At 36.7% G+C, this 19,096-nt stretch overlaps 1 protein-coding gene across 2 annotated transcripts; it reads left to right on the top strand.

Moving 5' to 3' along the window:
- Positions 1-5: 5 nt before the first annotated feature.
- Positions 6-17,769, top strand: ssrp1a (structure specific recognition protein 1a). 2 transcript variants are annotated; one of them, XM_055178259.2, is made up of 18 exons: positions 6-24; positions 1,956-2,011; positions 3,441-3,626; positions 4,678-4,783; positions 5,431-5,624; positions 5,706-5,806; positions 6,037-6,166; positions 8,154-8,257; positions 8,387-8,515; positions 8,971-9,192; positions 9,447-9,519; positions 10,062-10,191; positions 10,287-10,332; positions 11,190-11,325; positions 12,375-12,542; positions 13,675-13,775; positions 17,040-17,199; positions 17,321-17,769. In XM_055178259.2, the coding sequence occupies exons 2-18, from the start codon at positions 1,958-1,960 to the stop codon at positions 17,396-17,398; spliced, it is 2,118 nt and encodes a 705-aa protein (XP_055034234.2). In that variant the 5' UTR covers positions 6-24; positions 1,956-1,957; the 3' UTR covers positions 17,399-17,769. The 2 variants fall into 2 exon arrangements, with proteins under 2 accessions (XP_055034234.2, XP_055034233.2); XM_055178258.2 differs by lacking the exon at positions 6-24 and adding an exon at positions 1,439-1,599.
- Positions 17,770-19,096: the final 1,327 nt, after the last annotated feature.

Raw genomic sequence — 19,096 nt, 5'->3', positions numbered from 1 at the left:
TTGGCATCGGAAAAGTCATTAAGGGTTAGTGTTTATATTGGTGGATATTCTGAGTCTTTTGTTTGTGTTATGTCTCATGCTTCTGGTATTAACTTTACCTTTATTGACGGTGAGATTGTTGTACAGCCCGCCCTCACAAGCCACTCAAAAGTGCGCCTGTATATTTAACACACGTGCGTGGGTTATTTCGGAAGTGCGTAAGTGGCGTTTAAGAGAAGATAGGCACTTATTTTTAGAGCAGGGCATTAAAAGATGGTATTAACACCATGACTATTACATAATCCGAACCAACCTGTCTTTCTGTTTCGAGCCTGTGACGTTTCATTGATTTTAGTGACTTGGTGACATATTTGATAACTTGTGGCTCTGGCGCCCCCTGGTGTTCTACACTAGACCGCAAAGGTCACTTTATCTGACGTGGGTAAAAAAATAAGTTTTTTTACATAATGCACTATTTTATAATACTACACAATATTTTATAATATGAAATTAAATATAATATTAATATATTTAGTAATAAATTAATAATGCATTATATAATAATTTACCATATTACATTTTTAAAATGTTTAATATTATGTTAAATATAATATTAATAATATATTTAATATAATATTTAATCATATATTATATAATAGTATATTATATTACTTTGAGTTTACTCCAAATTTCCCCACTGGGAACAATAAAGTATATTTCCATTCAAAAGTGCAAACGTTTAAGATCATACAGAAATGGCGATATTGAGGCAAATGAGATCTTATTCAAATTAAATTGTTGTAAGAAAATACAAAAACAGCTGATATTTACAAGATTTTTATCCATTGCAATGTACTTACAGCTACTATGTTTATCACACACACACACACACACACACACTCTCTCACACACACACACACACACACACACACACACACACACACACACACACACACAAAATTATAATCGGTCTAAATATGATCATACTTTTATAATAGTAAACCTTTAATGAGGCATTTCTAATGCAAGAAAAAAATAAAAGTTAAGCAAATGTAAAACAGCTTGTGGCATATTTGTTTGTTTGTTTTTAGCACTTTTATGGTTTTGAATATTAATTCTTAATTTATTTTTATACAGAAAATAAGAAATATACAGGTTGAGCAAAATTCAGGGGTACCAGCGTTTGCGAAACAAACAAATTATAATTGTAATTTCATGTCATATCTTTTTCTGCGGTAATAATTAATACAAAATTTTGTTTTGTTTGTTAACAAAAACAAACAGAAAAAAAACGATTCTGTAATTAAAAAAATAAAAACTCTCAATAATTGACTATTTTCTTTTCTGGAAATGTTATCTTTTAAATAAAAGATCGTTAATTAAAAAAATATATATCACAAATGAAAACTAAAGCAAAGAAGTACGATCGCGGTGTCATAGAAACGCGTGACCTTTCGAAACTACTTCCGGGTGACTGTGTTCAGAAACCGGAGGTTTAACGCGGGAAACGAGAGAATAGAGCTACTCCATCACTTTATTATCCGTTTCTCTAGTTTAAACAATTACTTTTAAACACCGGGAACCACGCATATACATTTATTAAGCCAGTCTTCACCCAAAGTAAGTGTTAAATGCGTATGTATTGTTTAATAGTTAGATTAAATTAACTCCGCTACAGGAATCGCATCTGCTCCACATGTGATGTGCAGTAGCGTGAGTAACGTTACATTGTGGCTGTGTCTAGTGAGCTACCTACCTAGACAGCTGTTTTTCGTAATTTAAACACGACTTTAAATACTCAATAAGCTGTCTAGGTAACGTTAGACAACTCACGGGGGCTTGAGATACAGGCAATGTTCAACTTCAATAACAAAGTTCAGTTCTGCATCGGATCAGTGATACGAACTTTCATGTGAATGTTGTTAAGATGTGCTGGTTTTCTCTAACTCATTAACTTTTGTATTGTTTATGTTCAGAGATGGGAGACACTCTTGAGTTTAACGAGATCTATCAAGAAGTGAAGGGATCTTGGGTAAGTTAAGTAATACAACACACATCATTCACAGATAAAAGATTCACACTTTAAGGGAAATTCTGAATCTTTTATTTTCAGTCCACTATATACTTAATATTAGCTTATAATATACCGTATATACAACAGTTTAATTTAGTTTTATAGTCAGACACTAACTATAAAATACCGATATGTTCAGTGGATGTCGCAGTTTGTCATTGTTTTAATTTTTCTTACTATAAATTGCAAGGCTTAAATAAAGCACATCAAACTCTGTGCAGTACACACTGTTTATTACATAACTGTTACGTTTTATAAGAAGCATGTGCTGCACATTAAACATTTGCTATGCTGTATTGTTACATCTTTAATCTTATTTTGTGTGCAGTCCATCTCTAGTTAGTCTGATCAGTAAAGTGTAATTTAAGGCTGAACGCATTGCATTGTGGGATGCAGCTTTTTGTGCAGCGAGGTCTGTTACTGTTACAATTAGCAAATGTAAATTTGTACATACAGAACATTTGCATGTTGTGCACAGTATGTACCTTGTATTGCAAACAGAGGGTATGCATATGACGTCACCGTTGGCGAGAGGGACTGCGGTTACGCCCACTGAGTGGCAAAAGACAGAGCAGCAGCATTTGAGTACAGCGCGACATCGGCGAAAACGCGTTAAAATGAGGAAAAGCTGTTGTGCGATAGACTGTACTAACAGATTAACAAGAATTCGGAGCTATCGTTTTACAGACTGCCAAAAACACCCCAAGGAGAAGTAAATAGATCGTTCATTCCAACGTCCACAACCACAGGTGGTTTGATAAGTTGCAAGGGTCACTATCAATACTTTCTACTTAAAAGTATTTTTTCAAGTATTTGCATTTTATCCGTGTTTTTCTTTGGAAAACATACATTCCAAAGCATATTATCATAATTTTTGCTCTATTACATTTCATAAATACACGTGTTTGTTTTACATTTAATATTTAAGTACATTAACATACTTTTACTCAAGTAGAAGTACACAATTTTAATGTAATTATGTATTAATACATTTTAATATACAATATTAAAGAAGAATACACAGTATGATTCTATGCTTTAGAATGCAGTAAAGTAAAAATTTTCCCAATACAAACATCCTAATAAAGCAAAGATGCTTTGAAAATGTAACTAATGTAACTAAGTATCATCCACCTCTGCTATCAAGTCCAACTAAATTTAATTTAAGCCGATAATAGTCAGTTTTACTGGCATTTTCGCAGCAGCCGCTATGAAAACCAGCCATTTTGTTGAACGTTTGCCACTCAACAGGGCGAGTTCCGGCCTGGTCACGTGGAAAGTGACGTCAATGCATACTCTCTATAGTACACTGTTCAAAACATTACCCATGTATAACCTGTTGGATTTTGATCTGTTTGTGTATTTATGATCATTTTTGTTTTTCCAGAATGACGGCCGGCTGCGGTTTAGTAAGCAGTCTGTGGTCTATAAAAGCAGTAAGACAGGGAAGGTGGACAATATTCCAGCCCCAGAAATCTCTTTGGCTAATTGGCGTCGTGTCTGCCTGGGCCATGGGATCAAACTGTCCACCAACACCGGGCACATTTACAAATACGACGGCTTTAAAGAAACAGTAAGTGTGTTGACCAAACTGTCGTTGTCTTGCATATCTATAAACTGTCTTTACTTCCTAAAATGGATCAATTTTATCATGATTAAGTACTTTCCTGTCTTAAAGGGGACACTTCACAAGACTTTTTTAAGATGCCAAATAAAACGTTGGTGTCCCTAGAGTACGTATTTGAAGTTTTAGCTCAAAATATCATATAGATAATTTATTAAATCATGTTAAAATTGACACTTTGTAGGTGTGAGCAAAAATGTGCTGATATCTGCACTAAATGGCAGTGCCCTGGTTGGATATGCTTTTTCGGGAAACACTCGAAATGTTAAACTATGGCAGTAACAACCGAACCTGCGACCATAGTTGGCTAACAATGCTTTTGGCAAACACACCCCAGTATGGGTGCATATTTGTGTATGCGTGTAATTCAAGATGTTACAAGAATGCTTTTTCTCCAGGGGTTAATCAATGGCCCCCATTAATGGATTTGCTCTACGTGCGTGTTTGCACGATGTCATATTGTTTATTATTAGTAACTCCGGAAAAATCCATAAAATTTAACATAGACAAAGTTGACGCGGGTGTTTGTTTGTCCGCCTTGTATTTACGTTTGTTTTTTAGCAGCTAACTTTAAAGTAAATTGTCGTCATTGTTTTATCTTTGCATTAGGAGAAAAGGAAATGTTTTGATGAGCGTGGCTGTGTGTGTGTGGTGCTGGTTTGTGTAATCTTAAAGTGATTGTGAAGGATTCGGTAACCCAGTGCCAAACTCATTAGTGCACAGATGGACACACACACACACCTGGTGGAGTGACATGTGGAAGCGATTGTGCACTGCTAGATAAATAAACAGACTGATTGAGCGTGCTCCGCATCAGCCTCCGGCCGGATTACGCACACCTCCGCCTTCCCAGAGGGCCGAGCGGCGCAGCCAACTCTCTTTATTAATGACCCTAGTGCTGGATGACAGAGAGATTCATGGGAAGTAATTTTGTTTATCTCTTCTTTCTTCTCCCCTTTTCTCTCTACATCGCCACCCTCGTTGCTTGGCTCCTCCACAGGATTTTGAGAAGATTTCTGCGTTTTTTAAAGCAAACTACAAGGTTGAGTTGACAGAGAAGGATATGTGTGTCAAAGGCTGGAATTGGGGGACGGCTAAATTTTCAGGTAAAACAATTCACTGTTGGAAAACTTTGGTACATAATGACACCTTTCTATTGCACATGACTAATGATGGCAGATAAACCGGAAGGCATTTATTTCTTATGGGGAGTCACACAAGGGATGCGTGGGGTTGCAGATGTGACATTTTCAGATCTGATATGAGCTTTGGATGCATTTTTTTACTTGAGCGCACTATCAGATGTGATGTATTTCTATTGAAACATGGTGTGCATGGTGAAAATTATGAATCTTTTTGTTTAAAAATTTAACACTTGAATCCTTCAAAAATTATTGATTACTTGAAAGTAATAAATTATTAGTTTAATAGTGATGCTATTATTTTTAATCTTGTCGCTGCATGTTCTCTCCAAAAATGATTGTTATATATATATATATAGCTGTTGGAGACTCTCTTTAATATTTAGTGTCCAAAATTTATTTTAAATTAAGATTTATGTTTTTTGAATGGGACCAGTAAGCATCCACCCTAACATTACCCCAAAACTACTACATTTATTTAATCTGGCATCAAGACAGTATAATGTACAATAAAAAGATGCTTCTTATATTGGACTAATGATAAAAAGGCTAACACTGGCTGGTCCTTAGTGCGTTCCTAATGGTCAATATGTTTGTGTGTTCGTGTTCAGGTCCCCAGCTGTCGTTTGAGGTGGGTGACAATCCCGCCTTTGAGATCCCGCTGAATAACGTATCCCAGTGTGCGACAGGAAAGAATGAAGTGACGTTGGAGTTTCATCAGAACGATGATGCTGAGGTGTCGCTAATGGAGGTCCGCTTCTACGTCCCACCCAACACTGGAGACGATGGTTCAGACCCCGTAGAGGCGTTTGTAGTTTCTATGAGCCCGTGTGCATGCATATCCCCGAACTTCTCTTGATACTGATTCTCTCTCTCTCTCTCATAGGCGTTTGCTCAGAATATTCTCTCGAAGGCAGATGTTATCCAAGCCACTGGAGATGCTGTGTGTATATTTAAAGAGCTTCAGTGTCTTACACCGAGAGGAAGGTACAAATACACTCCGATCCTATCACAAAACATGACACAAAAATTGAGAATTTGGATGTTTTGGGCTACGTGTACACATCAACAATGTAGTAAAGTTTTTCCTGAAAAATTTTATGTACTCATGACAACGTTGGTATGTACACATGAAAGTGATTTCCAAGTAATGCCGGGTGAGAAATGCATGATGTTTGTCTCGTCACATTTGACTTAAGTTAGTGTTTTTCTTTCAGGTATGACATCCGTATCTACCCCAGCTTCCTGCACCTGCATGGTAAGACATTTGATTATAAGATCCCCTACACAACTGTACTGCGTCTCTTCCTGCTGCCACACAAGGACCAGAGGCAAATGTTTTTTGTGGTGAGTTGACTGTTTTTATGTGTAATATACATTATATTACTCTATATAATCACTCAATGCTAAAGTCTGATAATCTAATGAGGAGATTAAGAGCATCAAAGTAGGGGTGACCCCGAATAGTCAAAGATTCGATGCATCCCTAACCCTGATTCAACTACCAATCTCACAGTCGAATCGTCGCAGGTGTGTTATGAAATGAGGATCCTTTAATTTTGGCCGTATATGGGTGCACTGTGCACAAATCTGATTTCACATATTTCTCCCTATATATTAATAATATACAGCATATTATTATAATTCTGCAAATAATATGTGAAGTATCAGCTTTCAATAAATATTTTTAAAATGCGTTAATAAATCCAGCAACCCCTGTGACCGGGCCACACGTCCATAAGAGGTTCCTATGTTAATAAACCATTGCCTCTTTGTTTCTACATTTAAAAGAAAAAGCTGACAATTCTGGCTATACTTTCATTCTTTTAATAATTTCTTTATTTTATTTTATTTATAAATCACTCTGGGTTATCTGATGTATCTATTTGGCTTGTGTTTTGTTTTCGTGCACTTCAGGCATTTTGCACATTTGTTCTGCACTTTGTTACTTCTGACCTTATTTTATTAAAAAAATGTATTTATTATAAACGTAAAATTCTGATCTAATTTAAGTCTGTACATTTTGGATTGCTTTTTGTTGTATAGATTTTGCACTATTGCGTGCTGGTCATGTTTGCGCATGCAATTTAGCCGAACGTGCTAGGTGCTCTTCGGCTCATATTTAGAAGTTCATCAAACTAAACATTAAAAAACGGATGTTTTCGATGGGTATAAGTTTTTAAAATGTATTTAAAACATATGGTTATCTTGTCAAAAGTTAAACTACGAAACAGGTAAGCCGTTTCTTTAAATTTCGGTGATGAAACGGATAATATCTGCACCAAACCTGTTTATGCCTGACACGACGGTCTTTCTTGTGATTTAATATTATGGTCGGTGTTCACTTTCAAATGATAAAAAAGAGATTCCTGAAATAAATAATATCATCAGTTGTTTCTGTATCTAAAGTGAATGGAGATGATCAAAGTGAAAGCAAGCAGGTATTTCTGTGCTAAATAATAACGCGTAGTGTCTATAAAATCATAATTTCAGTGTTTTTATGAATTGTATATAAAGCTTAGTTTTTATAATTTGCAGAAAAAATCACAAATTATTTGTCATTTCTCATTTGTCCATTTTTTTGGTCATGACTGCTTTGACGCGCTTAATCTCCAATTTAAATAAAAACACTGAATTAGCCGAGGTTTCCAAGGCAGCATCACCTTTGTTATATTTTTATAACAAAGGTTATATTTTAGTTATCAAAATGTTTTTTTGTGTGATGTTCTGTAGATCGTGGCTTTAAAATGTTATGAGGAATAATTAAACAACTGTTGCCTTACATTTTACCTTAAAAATAAATAAATGCATCGTCAGTTTTGTCTTCGTTCATCACTTGAAAGACAGCTTTTGGTCACTTTATCAGAAAGTTGTTTATGTGTGCTGCTTGTGAAAGAAAATAAAAGTTACCATTTTGTACCTGGTCTGACCCCCTCCCAACCCATGCACACAAACATAGATGATTCGACTATCGGTCGGCAATGAAAAGATTCGACAATTCTGATTCGAATATGTAAATCCTTAGTCGAGGACAGCCCTACATCAAAGTTTGATTTTACATTGATTTACACAGTCAATATTAAATGTATCAAGGTTATATTTTCACAAAATGTTCTTTACATTAGAAAGCAGCAAATGATCATCCCTAAAGCATTGGATGAAATTCTTGCTTAAATGTTATTGATGTTGCTGCCCTCTGCTGGTTTAAAGTAGACACAAGATCAGACATAAGATAAATGCACTTTTTTGCAAATAGCTATAAGTTAAAAGTAGTTTAGATGAAAAGCTGCTATGTTTTAAAGTTTTTTCTGATGTATTGTTTTTATTTTTCCAGATCAGTCTAGACCCGCCCATTAAACAGGGTCAGACACGTTATCACTTCCTCATACTCCTCTTCACTAAAGATGAAGATCTCAGCCTGACTCTCAACATGAACGAGTGAGTACACTCATGGGTCTCTCTCTCTCTCTCTCTCTCTCTCTCTCGCTTTCTCTCTCTCTCGTGGCTTTTCTAAAAGTGAGATGTTAACTGCAATTAGCTCTGCTGAATCTCTCGGTCTGTCTCTAGGGATGAGGTGGAGAAACGCTTTGAAGGGAAGCTCAATAAGAACATGTCCGGTCCTCTCTATGAGATTGTCAGTCGGGTCATGAAGGCTCTGGTCAACAGAAAGATCACAGTGCCTGGAAACTTCCAGGGGTAAAATACACACAGACACTTCTATACATCTAAAAAACTTCTTATTTTAGGGGTGTACAGTACATTGGGCAACATTCTCCAGCATTATTTGTATGTAAGGTCCTGAAAAACAATCACTTCACACTCCTTAGTGTTGTAAAATACCTTCTGTAAGTATATGAGGAGCTCAGATGCCACTAAACGCCACTTCTGTCAAATACTTAAAATCCGCTTAATCCTGGCCTCAGGCCATTCAGAAATACCACTTTGTTGGCAGAATCCATTAAAAGTAATTTACAAGAAAACATGTTAGGGTGTTTACATTTGAGCTCTTCATGTATTTCATAAAATATAAATTGCTTGTCAATATTCCTATTTCTTAATAATTTAATAAATTAAACAAGCAGACTGTATTCTGTTTATGACACAGAGATGAAAATCTTAAATAATATTAGATGATGTTTGTCTGTGTGCAGACACTCAGGATCTCAGTGTATAACGTGTGCATATAAGGCGAGCTCAGGGCTGCTGTATCCGCTGGAGAGAGGCTTTATCTATGTCCACAAGCCTCCGGTTTACCTGCGCTTCGAAGAGATCTCCTGTGTCAACTTCGCTCGAGGGACCACCACCACTCGCTCCTTTGACTTCGAAATAGAGACCAAACAAAATAACCAGTACATCTTCAGCAACATTGAGAGGTGACGTACAGTACCAACCATCCCTGGTAATCTCTTTTTAAAGACATGGACAGTTCCCTTGAAGTCCTTTGCTTATTTTTGATGCATTTTTAATTCATATTCTATGCAAATGTGACCACAGCAAATTAAAAATGTATTTTATATGTGGGTCATGATGAGCATTTTGAACTAATGAGGGTAGAAATACCTAGTACATGATAATTCTGGGTATTATAACAATATCATGTTGTTTTATGTTATGTTGTGTTATGCAGGGAAGAATACGGGAAACTTTTTGACTTTGTCAATGCCAAGAAGCTGAACATCAAGAACAGAGGAATTAAAGAGGTAACTCCTGGCCACAATTTCAATTCTGGTTTTAACCTGTGCCCTTTAACCGAGCAGCTGCTATTACCAAGTAGATTTAAGCTATGTAATGCAAGTCAATTTTCTCATCTCTTCATACACACATAAATCTTCATACACTCATATCTTCATGCATTTACAAGCTCTTTGGTTTTGCTACACTTTTACCTTCACAATAAAAGCAAATTGAACACAAAAACCGCAACATTTCTCATGAATCATTAGTTTAGACTGAATAGTGTTGATTTTGTTCTGAATATTATCTGATATTTCTCATATGTACACGCAGACGTGATGTACGCGTGCAGTTTGAATCTGGTATTAACTAAATAAACAATCCATTTTGTTGATGGATTTGCCCTCGTGGGAATAAGCAGGAAAGGTTTTTGAACCTCTTATTCTGTGATCGTTACATGCGAGTGTTTACACTGAAGTGCTGGTGATGTCGACACATTTCACTGCAATAACTTCGGGGGCAGTCATGCGTTACTCTTGACATTATTTATTCAACTGTTTGTTTACAGAACATGAAAGGCACAGACGGCTACAGCGATTCAGACGAAGACAAGCATGACGCGTACCTGGAGAGAATGAAAGAAGAGGGCAAGATCAGAGAAGAGGCGGATGGAAGCGACGAATCAGAGGGAGATAGCGGTAACTGATGCAATGATACGAACACGTGATGCTGCTGATGCCTAAACATGCTTGATGTTTGAATTAACATCTTTAATATGTCTTATCTTCTGTAGATGAATCTTTCAACCCTGGAGAGGAAGAAGATGAAGTCGCAGAAGAGTAAGCCGTTTGCTAGGGTCTTAAAAAATGTATAGGAAAATAAAACAGGGTCTTAATGTGCAATTTGAAGGAATAGTCTACTCATTTTCAATATTAAAATATGTTATTACCTTAACTAAGAATTGTTGATACATCCCTCTATCATCTGTGTGCGACGTGCACGTAAGCGCTGGAGCGCGCTGCGACGCTTCGATAGCATTTAGCTTAGCCCCATTCATTCAATGGTACCATTTAGAGATAAAGTTAGAAGTGACCAAACACATCAAAGTTTTTCCTATTTAAGACGAGTAGTTATATGAGCAAGTTTGGTGGTACAATATAAAACGTAGCACTTTTCTAAGCGGATTTAAAAGAGGAACTATATTTTATGACGTAATAGCACTTTTGGGAGTACTTCGACTCGGCGCAGTAACACCCTCCCTCTCCCATTATGAGAGTGAGAAGGGGAGCGGACTTTTCAGGCGAGTCGAAGTACTCCCAAAAGTGCTATTATGCCATAACATATAATTCCTCTTTTAAATCCGCTTAGAAAAGTGCTACGTTTTATTTTGTACCACCAAACTTGCTCGTATAACTACTCGTCTTAAATAGGAAAAACGTTGATGTGTTTGGTCACTTCTAACTTTATCTCTAAATGGTACCATTGAATGAATGCTATCGAAGCGTCGCAGCGCGCTCCAGAGCTTACGTGCACACACACAGATGATAGAGGGATGTATCAACAATTCTTAGTTAAGGTAATAACATATTTTAATATTGAAAATGAGTAGACTATTCCTTTAAACTTTTATTAAGTTTTTATTCTTTTTTATTGTTCACATATCTTTAATATCTAATAACATGATGTTTCTGTGCAGGTTTGATAGTAACGCTTCAGAGAGTGAAAGTGAGGGTGAGGATGGAGACAGCGAGGATGAAGGCAAGAAGAAGAAACCAGAAAAGAAACCCAAGAAAGTGGTAAAGGAGAAGAAAGAGAGAAAGCCACGGAAAGAGGTACGTCTCATTTGACACTTCACTGTCAGGGAGAATCACAAATTTCGCAAAACACAACAGTGATCTTCATTTAAGCTAATACGTTTGGTAGGAACGTACACAGGTGTCAACAGCAGGAGACCCAGTGAGTAACACGAGTCACGAGGTGGGTCTGTAGTGCCACTGGGTGATTCTCACGAAATCCATGTCCAGCATCAGAATAAAAAAAAAACTTGAAGCCAATTTTTTGTGCACATATAAGATAAGGGCTGAACTAAATAAACCATAATTTTTAGAGGATTTAAAACATATTTCCTATCAAATTATTTACATTGTTTAGATTATCATTATAAAAAATGATCATTACCACAACATGATATTACATTAAATATATGCATTTACAAACTCATGTTTCGGTAATGAGAACTAAAAAGTTGTCTAGGTACTATGACAAACAAAATTTCAACTTTTATCTGAAGAGAAAAACTAAGAACTGCTTACCTGGTAGCCATCTTGAGTGTCACAGTCAATTGTGTCTCTTCCAACAATTTTTTTGAAAATGTTAGTTCCTTGAGGGCTTAAACAATGATTGAAAATTGTTGCGGAGGATGAGAAAAATTTTCTTGGACACATTTATATTCCTTATTATTGTCTCTACATTTACCAATGATCACCAAATACCACATGTTTCTTTACTGTACATGTTTATAAGTATAACATGCACTGAAGCTTTTTATTTTTTAGATGTTTTAATTATAAATATTTCCGTGTCAAATAACCCAAATCCAGTCATGGACACGTTGCGGTAATGAAAATTTTCCCCTTAAATGTGGAAAAAACAACAAAATTGGTTTGTATGTCATTTGAAATCATGTGCAAAATGGTACTTGAAGAGATGTTAGTAACTGTATGCTTCTTATTTTGATACTCTTACTTTGCATTTACTTTTTTTATCAAAATATTTCATGACACCTCATAAGTCTAATTTCGCGAGAATCACCCCATTGTGGCATTTAACCCCATTAGTATATTTAATATTAATCATCTCTTCCTTTGTCTGTGTACAACAGAAGAAAGTGAAGGACGCAGGTGCTCCCAAGAGGCCGATGAGCGCTTACATGCTATGGCTAAATGGCAACAGAGAGCGAATCAAGAGTGAGTATCCTGGTATCTCTGTGACCGAGATCTCGAAGAAGGCTGGAGAGATGTGGAAACAACTGGGAAAAGATCGGAAAGAGGTTGGCGGCATTAACAAACACACACCATAAACATGAGCGTATGCATGTCCCTTCAAGGACAAAGGGTCTAACCCAATGTTGCCAGATTGGAAATGTGCAAGTACGTACCAGAAGCTCAAAATTATCATATTTGGAAGAAAATGATTGTATTATTTCAAACGCACAGAATAAAGCCATCTATCTATTGAAAGCCTGCAAATTCCTTTTTAGCACTCATATTTATGCTTTATTTTGCTAAACTATCGACCTAAGCTTGAAAACAACTGTAACTTGTGCTCGTGCGAGAGTCTCATTCTCCACGATAATTGGCTGAAAAGACATAACGTGATATAAAATGGACAAGTTGTGTAAACGCATTAAATTCACATTCTCCTCACGATGGTAGATGTAGGAACCACAACTAGATCAGAAGCCGTATGCAACGTCCATCATTTAAAGGAACAGTATGTAGGATTGTGGCCAAAACTGGTATAGCAATCACAAAACTTGTGGCTAAAACTGGTACTGCAATCACACAACTGGTGGCCAATAAACAACATGACAACATACATAAGCTGAGGGCTGCAACTCCACTTTTTAAATGACAATATCCTGGCCAGACCACTGTTGTCAGTGATATAAGTATTTAAAATGAAAATGATATCTTAATGTCTAGTGACATATCAGGGCCATTTTATGATTAATTGATATCAATTTCTTACATACTGTTCCTTTAAAGTACCACAAAATGTGTATATTATTGTAAATTATGGTTTTTTTTCCCCATTATTTATCATACATTGTACAGAGTTAAAAATTATGGTACAAATACGATTATTATTTTCTGGCAACACTGGTCTAACCGTGAATCTTAATTTTTGTTCAGTGCCGTGTGTAATGTTTGACTCAATGCAGTTTGGTTTATAGGAAAGAAACTCTTTCCTCCAATGTGTTTGATGTACCACTGACTACAATTATTAGCCACATGCTTCTATTTACTGAATTACTTGTTTGTGGTTTTTTATTATTGTGCCACTGATAGATGATAAACGTAGAAATTAATGTTATGTTGATCATTTGATTTGCAGAATAAAATTGGTAGTTTAATTGATGAAGCAGTAATTGAATTTATCATATCTTATCTGTCTGACAGGAGTGGGATAAGAAAGCAGAAGAGGCCAAAAGACAATATGAAAAAGCTATGAAAGAGTATAAAGAGAGCGGAGGTGGAGGTGGAGCGTCTGCTGTGACTAAGTGAGCAAACACACCAGATCTTTCCAGATCTCATTCCACATCTTTCTCCAGCACACTCCAGGGCTACACCCCAAATTGCCCTTTTTATCCTAGTTCACTATTCCCTACATTAGTCCACTTATATAGACAACTGAGTGAATAAAAATGTGAATTCAGACACCGAGTGCTGCGTGCGAAACACAGGAGTTCATTTTGCACGCCCTTTTATAAATGAGTAATGGTCAGCCGTTGAGTGAACATCAGTTGTGCGTTTGTTATTGCAGTGCATTATTGGATTAAATGACCGCACTCGATAATGTCCACTTTGATTTTGGACACCACCACAAAGTGGTTGTCCTCTCAAATAGTGCACTTTATAAGGGTCAGTGTTTCCGCTACATACGTTCTACCGTGGCGGACCGCCACGCCTGCGGTTGTAGATAGAAGGGATACAGCAAACGAAATCTCGCCGGATGAGCGCTGTTTTATCCTAATCCTTCACCCAAACCTAACTCTAAACACAACATTTCACAGGATTTCGGATGTATTTGTATCTCACATTTGGGCCGCTGTTTTCATCCTAATCCTACCTCCAAATCTAATCTAAAACTTTTCGGCATTTGCTGTATCCCTTCTAGACAAAACCCACGGCAGCAGCTCGCAAAATAAAGCTACTGAAATGTCCGCCCTGCCAGACTGGCTGTCTTAAAGAAATACAATCCTTCTGGCTTTGTGTTGTTCTTACTTATTAATCTAAAATATCATAATTTTTCCCAGGGGTTTAGTTTCAATAGATTTAAATCAACAGAACATGATGATTGCATCTCTGTTTGGAGAAAAAATAAAAAAGCCTACACGAAATATGTTAAATAATTAGCAGATTGACAAAACGAATTAAAAAGTATTTAAGTTTCTGTTCTTTTTTGTGATGCGCTCTAAAACCAAAGCAGCAGAAAGCACGTCATGTTTTTAATGATTTTAAAAATGCACAATGTTTTCTCCTTATTGTGAGTTCACACAAATACAACAGTTTCAAATGTTGTTTTACTTTTATCTGTATGACCACAAATTAACCATAATTTAAGGTGCAAGGTCATCACACGTCGCGTATGCTGTTCACCGGCGCATAAACAACGACACAGCGCAGGACTGCGAGAAAAGACTTTTTTTGATTTAACACATATTACGTGTTTTTTGGACATATTTCTTTTGTAATCACTGTACTCATATCATCCACTTATCAGGCCATTAGTTATTTAGAATATAGGCAATGAACGCAGCACACTGCTGACCGCTCAGCTGTTAATCTGCTGTGCTTCAGATCGACACGCACAAAGTTTCACATTAAATGATAAGATATTTGTCCAAAAACAAAAGGTAGGCTAAATACTACTTACATGGGACTGCAAAACATTAATAGTCTACATTAATCTGTTTGGAAGGAAATTATTCCTGTGGGAAGAGAAGGACGTTGGTAATAAAAACTTGAGGCAGACGGTGAGACTGTTTCATTGGTTTTCAGACAGAACAGCAGAGTCTGGGTACCCGCGGGTGAACCATATAATATTTGATGTAACGGGTGTAATAATATTAACGTGTCATTTGCGTTGTAGATGCAGGTCGGGACTCAATAGGCAAGAGTGAACTGCGGGTCTAACATCCAAGAACATTTCGTCTCGATTCCGTTTTTAAATGGTCCTGTGCTTATTTGTGTTTAAGCTCTGTATAAATACCGTTAAAGGTTTCTATTTAACTGCGAGATTTACGGTGCGACCGGGTCGTTTTTCAAAACAGCTAGCGATTTTTTTCCGCACTGAACATTGAGAGTTGAAAGAGATTATCTTTGTGTGAAAAGCTCTGCTTGTCAGTGTCAGTTTTCACACGGCCGTCCAATCACAATGGAGGAGGGACGGGACAAATATCTAGCAACCAACCGGCTCACAGCTCAAGTATCACAGCTACCAAAGCACTCAGCTGAAAGAACAGCTGGCATTCGGTGTCCTCCAGGCGTTTTTAGCCGTGGAAAAAGCTTTGGTGTGTTCCGCCCCTTAAGCTGGTTTCTTGATAAGTAGTAAATCAATATCACCAGCTTACAGATGGAGCGCCATTAACTACAAAAAGCCGTAGTTTACTGACAATTGGGGCAATTTCGCCTTCATTATCATATCAACCGTGTCCTTTTTATTAGTAATATGTGTTGCTGGACTTCATTTGGACTTTGAACTTTAAATGCGATCTTTTCGATATTTAATCTTTTTTGCACTCTCAAGTTTCAGATTTTTAAATTGTTGCATCTCGGGCAAATATTGTCCTATCCTAACAAACCATACACCAAAGCTTATTTATTATCTTATTTAGATGATGAATACATCTTAATTTCCAAAAACACTGACCCTTAAAGGAAGAGTCTACTCATTTTCAATATTAAAATATGTTATTACCTTAACTAAGAATTGTTGATACATCCCTCTATCATCTGTGTGCGTGCACGTAAGCGCTGGAGCGCGCTGCGATGCTTCGATAGCATTTAGCTTAGCCCCATTCATTCAATGGTACCATTTAGAGATAAAGTCAGAAGTGACCAAACACATCAACGTTTTTCCTATTTAAGACGAGTAGTTATACGAGCAAGTTTGGTGGTACAAAATAAAACGTATCGCTTTTCTAAGCGGATTTAAAAGAGGAACTATATTTTATGGTGTAATAGCACTTTTGGGAGTACTTCGACTCGGCGCAGTAACACCCTCCCTCTCCCATTATGAGAGTGAGAAGGGGAGCGGACTTTTCAGTCGAAGTACTCCCAAAAGTGCTATTACGCCATAAAATATAGTTCCTCTTTTAAATCCGCTTAGAAAAGCGCTACGTTTTATTTTGTACCACCAAACTTGCTCGTATAACTACTCGTCTTAAATAGGAAAAACGTTGATGTGTTTGGTCACTTCTAACTTTATCTCTGATTGGTACCATTGAATGAATGGGGCTAAGCTAAATGCTATCGAAGCGTCACAGCGCGCTCCAGCGCTTACGTGCACGCACACAGATGATAGAGGGATGTATCAACAATTCTTAGTTAAGGTAATAACATATTTTAATGTTGAAAATGAGTAGACTATTCCTTTAAGGCTGGAATTGTGGTGCAGGGTCACATTTGAGTTCACAATGATTTGCTACAGAATCAGACCTTGAAGATTGTAGATAAAAGATAAGAACACTTAAAGAAAGGAATTGTTCAAATATATGTGAAAATCACACAATTTATATTTACACAATCACTTGTGTTTTAAGAGAAAAGAAAAAGAAAGGAGGGAAGGTGGACGCTAAGAAGAGCGGAGGGGAAAAGGAGAAAAAGAAGGAAGGCGGGAACGAGAGCTTTAAGAGCAAAGAGTTCATCTCCAGTGAAGAGAGCTCATCTGAATCTGACCACGACAGAGGCAGCAAGCGCAAGGTGCGTGATGAGCATGTTTGCTTTGGCATTTATTGGAGTTATTATTTAAGGCCACTGACCCCATAGTACGCATGCTGTGCTTTTTCATATAATTCTTTAATTCGGTCTTTATCTTTCTTAGGCTTCTGATGATGATGATGATGAAGAGGAAGTCGCCTCCACACCACCAAGCTCTGAGGCAGAGTCAGGGTCTGACTGATGTTACACTGGCAACACAAAAGACATTTTCACATCATCTCAGGTTACACAAATACATGATGGTTACTCGGACCAAGATCTAATATTTTCTATGTGCAGTCCATGCACATTTTTATACCCACCTATTCCTTTGGACTAAATTGGAAGAAGACGGGTAATATTTTTCTACCGAAAGCAACATCAATAACGCTCTCAGAATTTTGGTAGACTGATGTGTGGTTAAAACGCCTTTTTGGGTTTTATTGTTTTATTATTTTGCCTCTCTCAATTAGAGAATCTGCACTTCAGAAAATGTCTTGTTTTGATGTTTCTTCGTGCTTTAAGCTAGCAAAATGTTGATCAACAAATGCAATAAAAATTTGAGCGATTCAACGCCGTGTCTGTAATCAGTAATCAAACTAATGTAGATAAACACTGGGAATTGTTTACAGCAAAGCATATTGGTCGGCTACGTCTAATAAGTAGCGGTTTAGGTTAAAATGCGCTTTGGTGTTTACGGCTCAGGAGCTTTACATGATTTATGATTATGAAATATGAGGTGGCGGCAGTTTGTTTAAAGGGATATTCAGACTATTGATGAAAAATTGCATTCGTGACAGACCTGATTATTCATATATAAATCAAACCAAGTAAAAAAAAGAAAATTTGTTATAAATACCATTAAACATAACACAAATATTATTTTAGCTGTGGGAGTACTTTTATGGCTATGGGTAGCACATATCCTGTTAAGTTTGTGTTGTTTACATGATCATAACAGTTAAAAAGTCAAATTGATTTTAATGTTGCGTTAGTACGAGACATTATCAGATGCTAAGCTCTATCAGAACTATGAATTATTTATGCTAATAATGGACAGCACGTCAATTGTGCTGTCGAAACCGTTTAAAACGTATTGAGTCTCAAATAACTACCCTGGGATTTTACGCACACCATTATTATTTTAATTACCCCCCTTAAAGAGGTCTTAAAGCATCCTAACATATATCCTGCCATCAAACACAGACAATTAAAGCATCTCTGCTGAACAACTATTGCCTGATGACTGCCGCCAAATATCACCCTTCCCCGCCCACTTCCTGTCAAAAGTAGTTTTTGTTAGTGCTGAAAGCTTAGTAAATGGGCTTCATCAGGGATTTAAAGTGCCAGTAATGGCCTGAAACAAGAATTTGTGTTTTTTTAATATAACATGAGACGCTCATTGTAATGTAATGATCTGTTAAAAGCATAGGAAAGCTGAAAAATGAGTTTTTAATTAGTTAACCCTTGTGCATTGTTCAAATTTTCTACCTTTCGTGTTGTTAGTGGATGAAAACATCTCCATAATTAAAAGCATGTGCACGCGTGAAAAAAATATTTTCTGTTAAAATCTTCTCTGCATCAGATTTTTGAACACCATCTATTATGAACACAAAACAACTTCAAATAAACTGAACAATGAACTCTATGACGCGCGCGCACACACACACACACACACACACACACACACACACACACACACACACACACACACACACACACACACACACACAAACAATAATATGCTTTTATTATGGAGTTATACTGCATAAAACACAACGTACAAGCCAGAAATTAAGCTTTGTTTTTGCACAGGGCTACTAAACGGTTAATAGTGCCACATGGTGATCAACAGTAAAAATGACAAATTTGACCTCTTAGCAAAAGGAAAAAATACCAA

This window comes from Misgurnus anguillicaudatus, chromosome 16 (genome assembly GCF_027580225.2).
Source record: "Misgurnus anguillicaudatus chromosome 16, ASM2758022v2, whole genome shotgun sequence".
In the NCBI taxonomy this organism is placed as follows: domain Eukaryota; kingdom Metazoa; phylum Chordata; class Actinopteri; order Cypriniformes; family Cobitidae; genus Misgurnus; species Misgurnus anguillicaudatus.
Note: the sequence above shows the minus strand (reverse complement) of the source record. Positions and strands in the feature narration are given on the sequence as shown.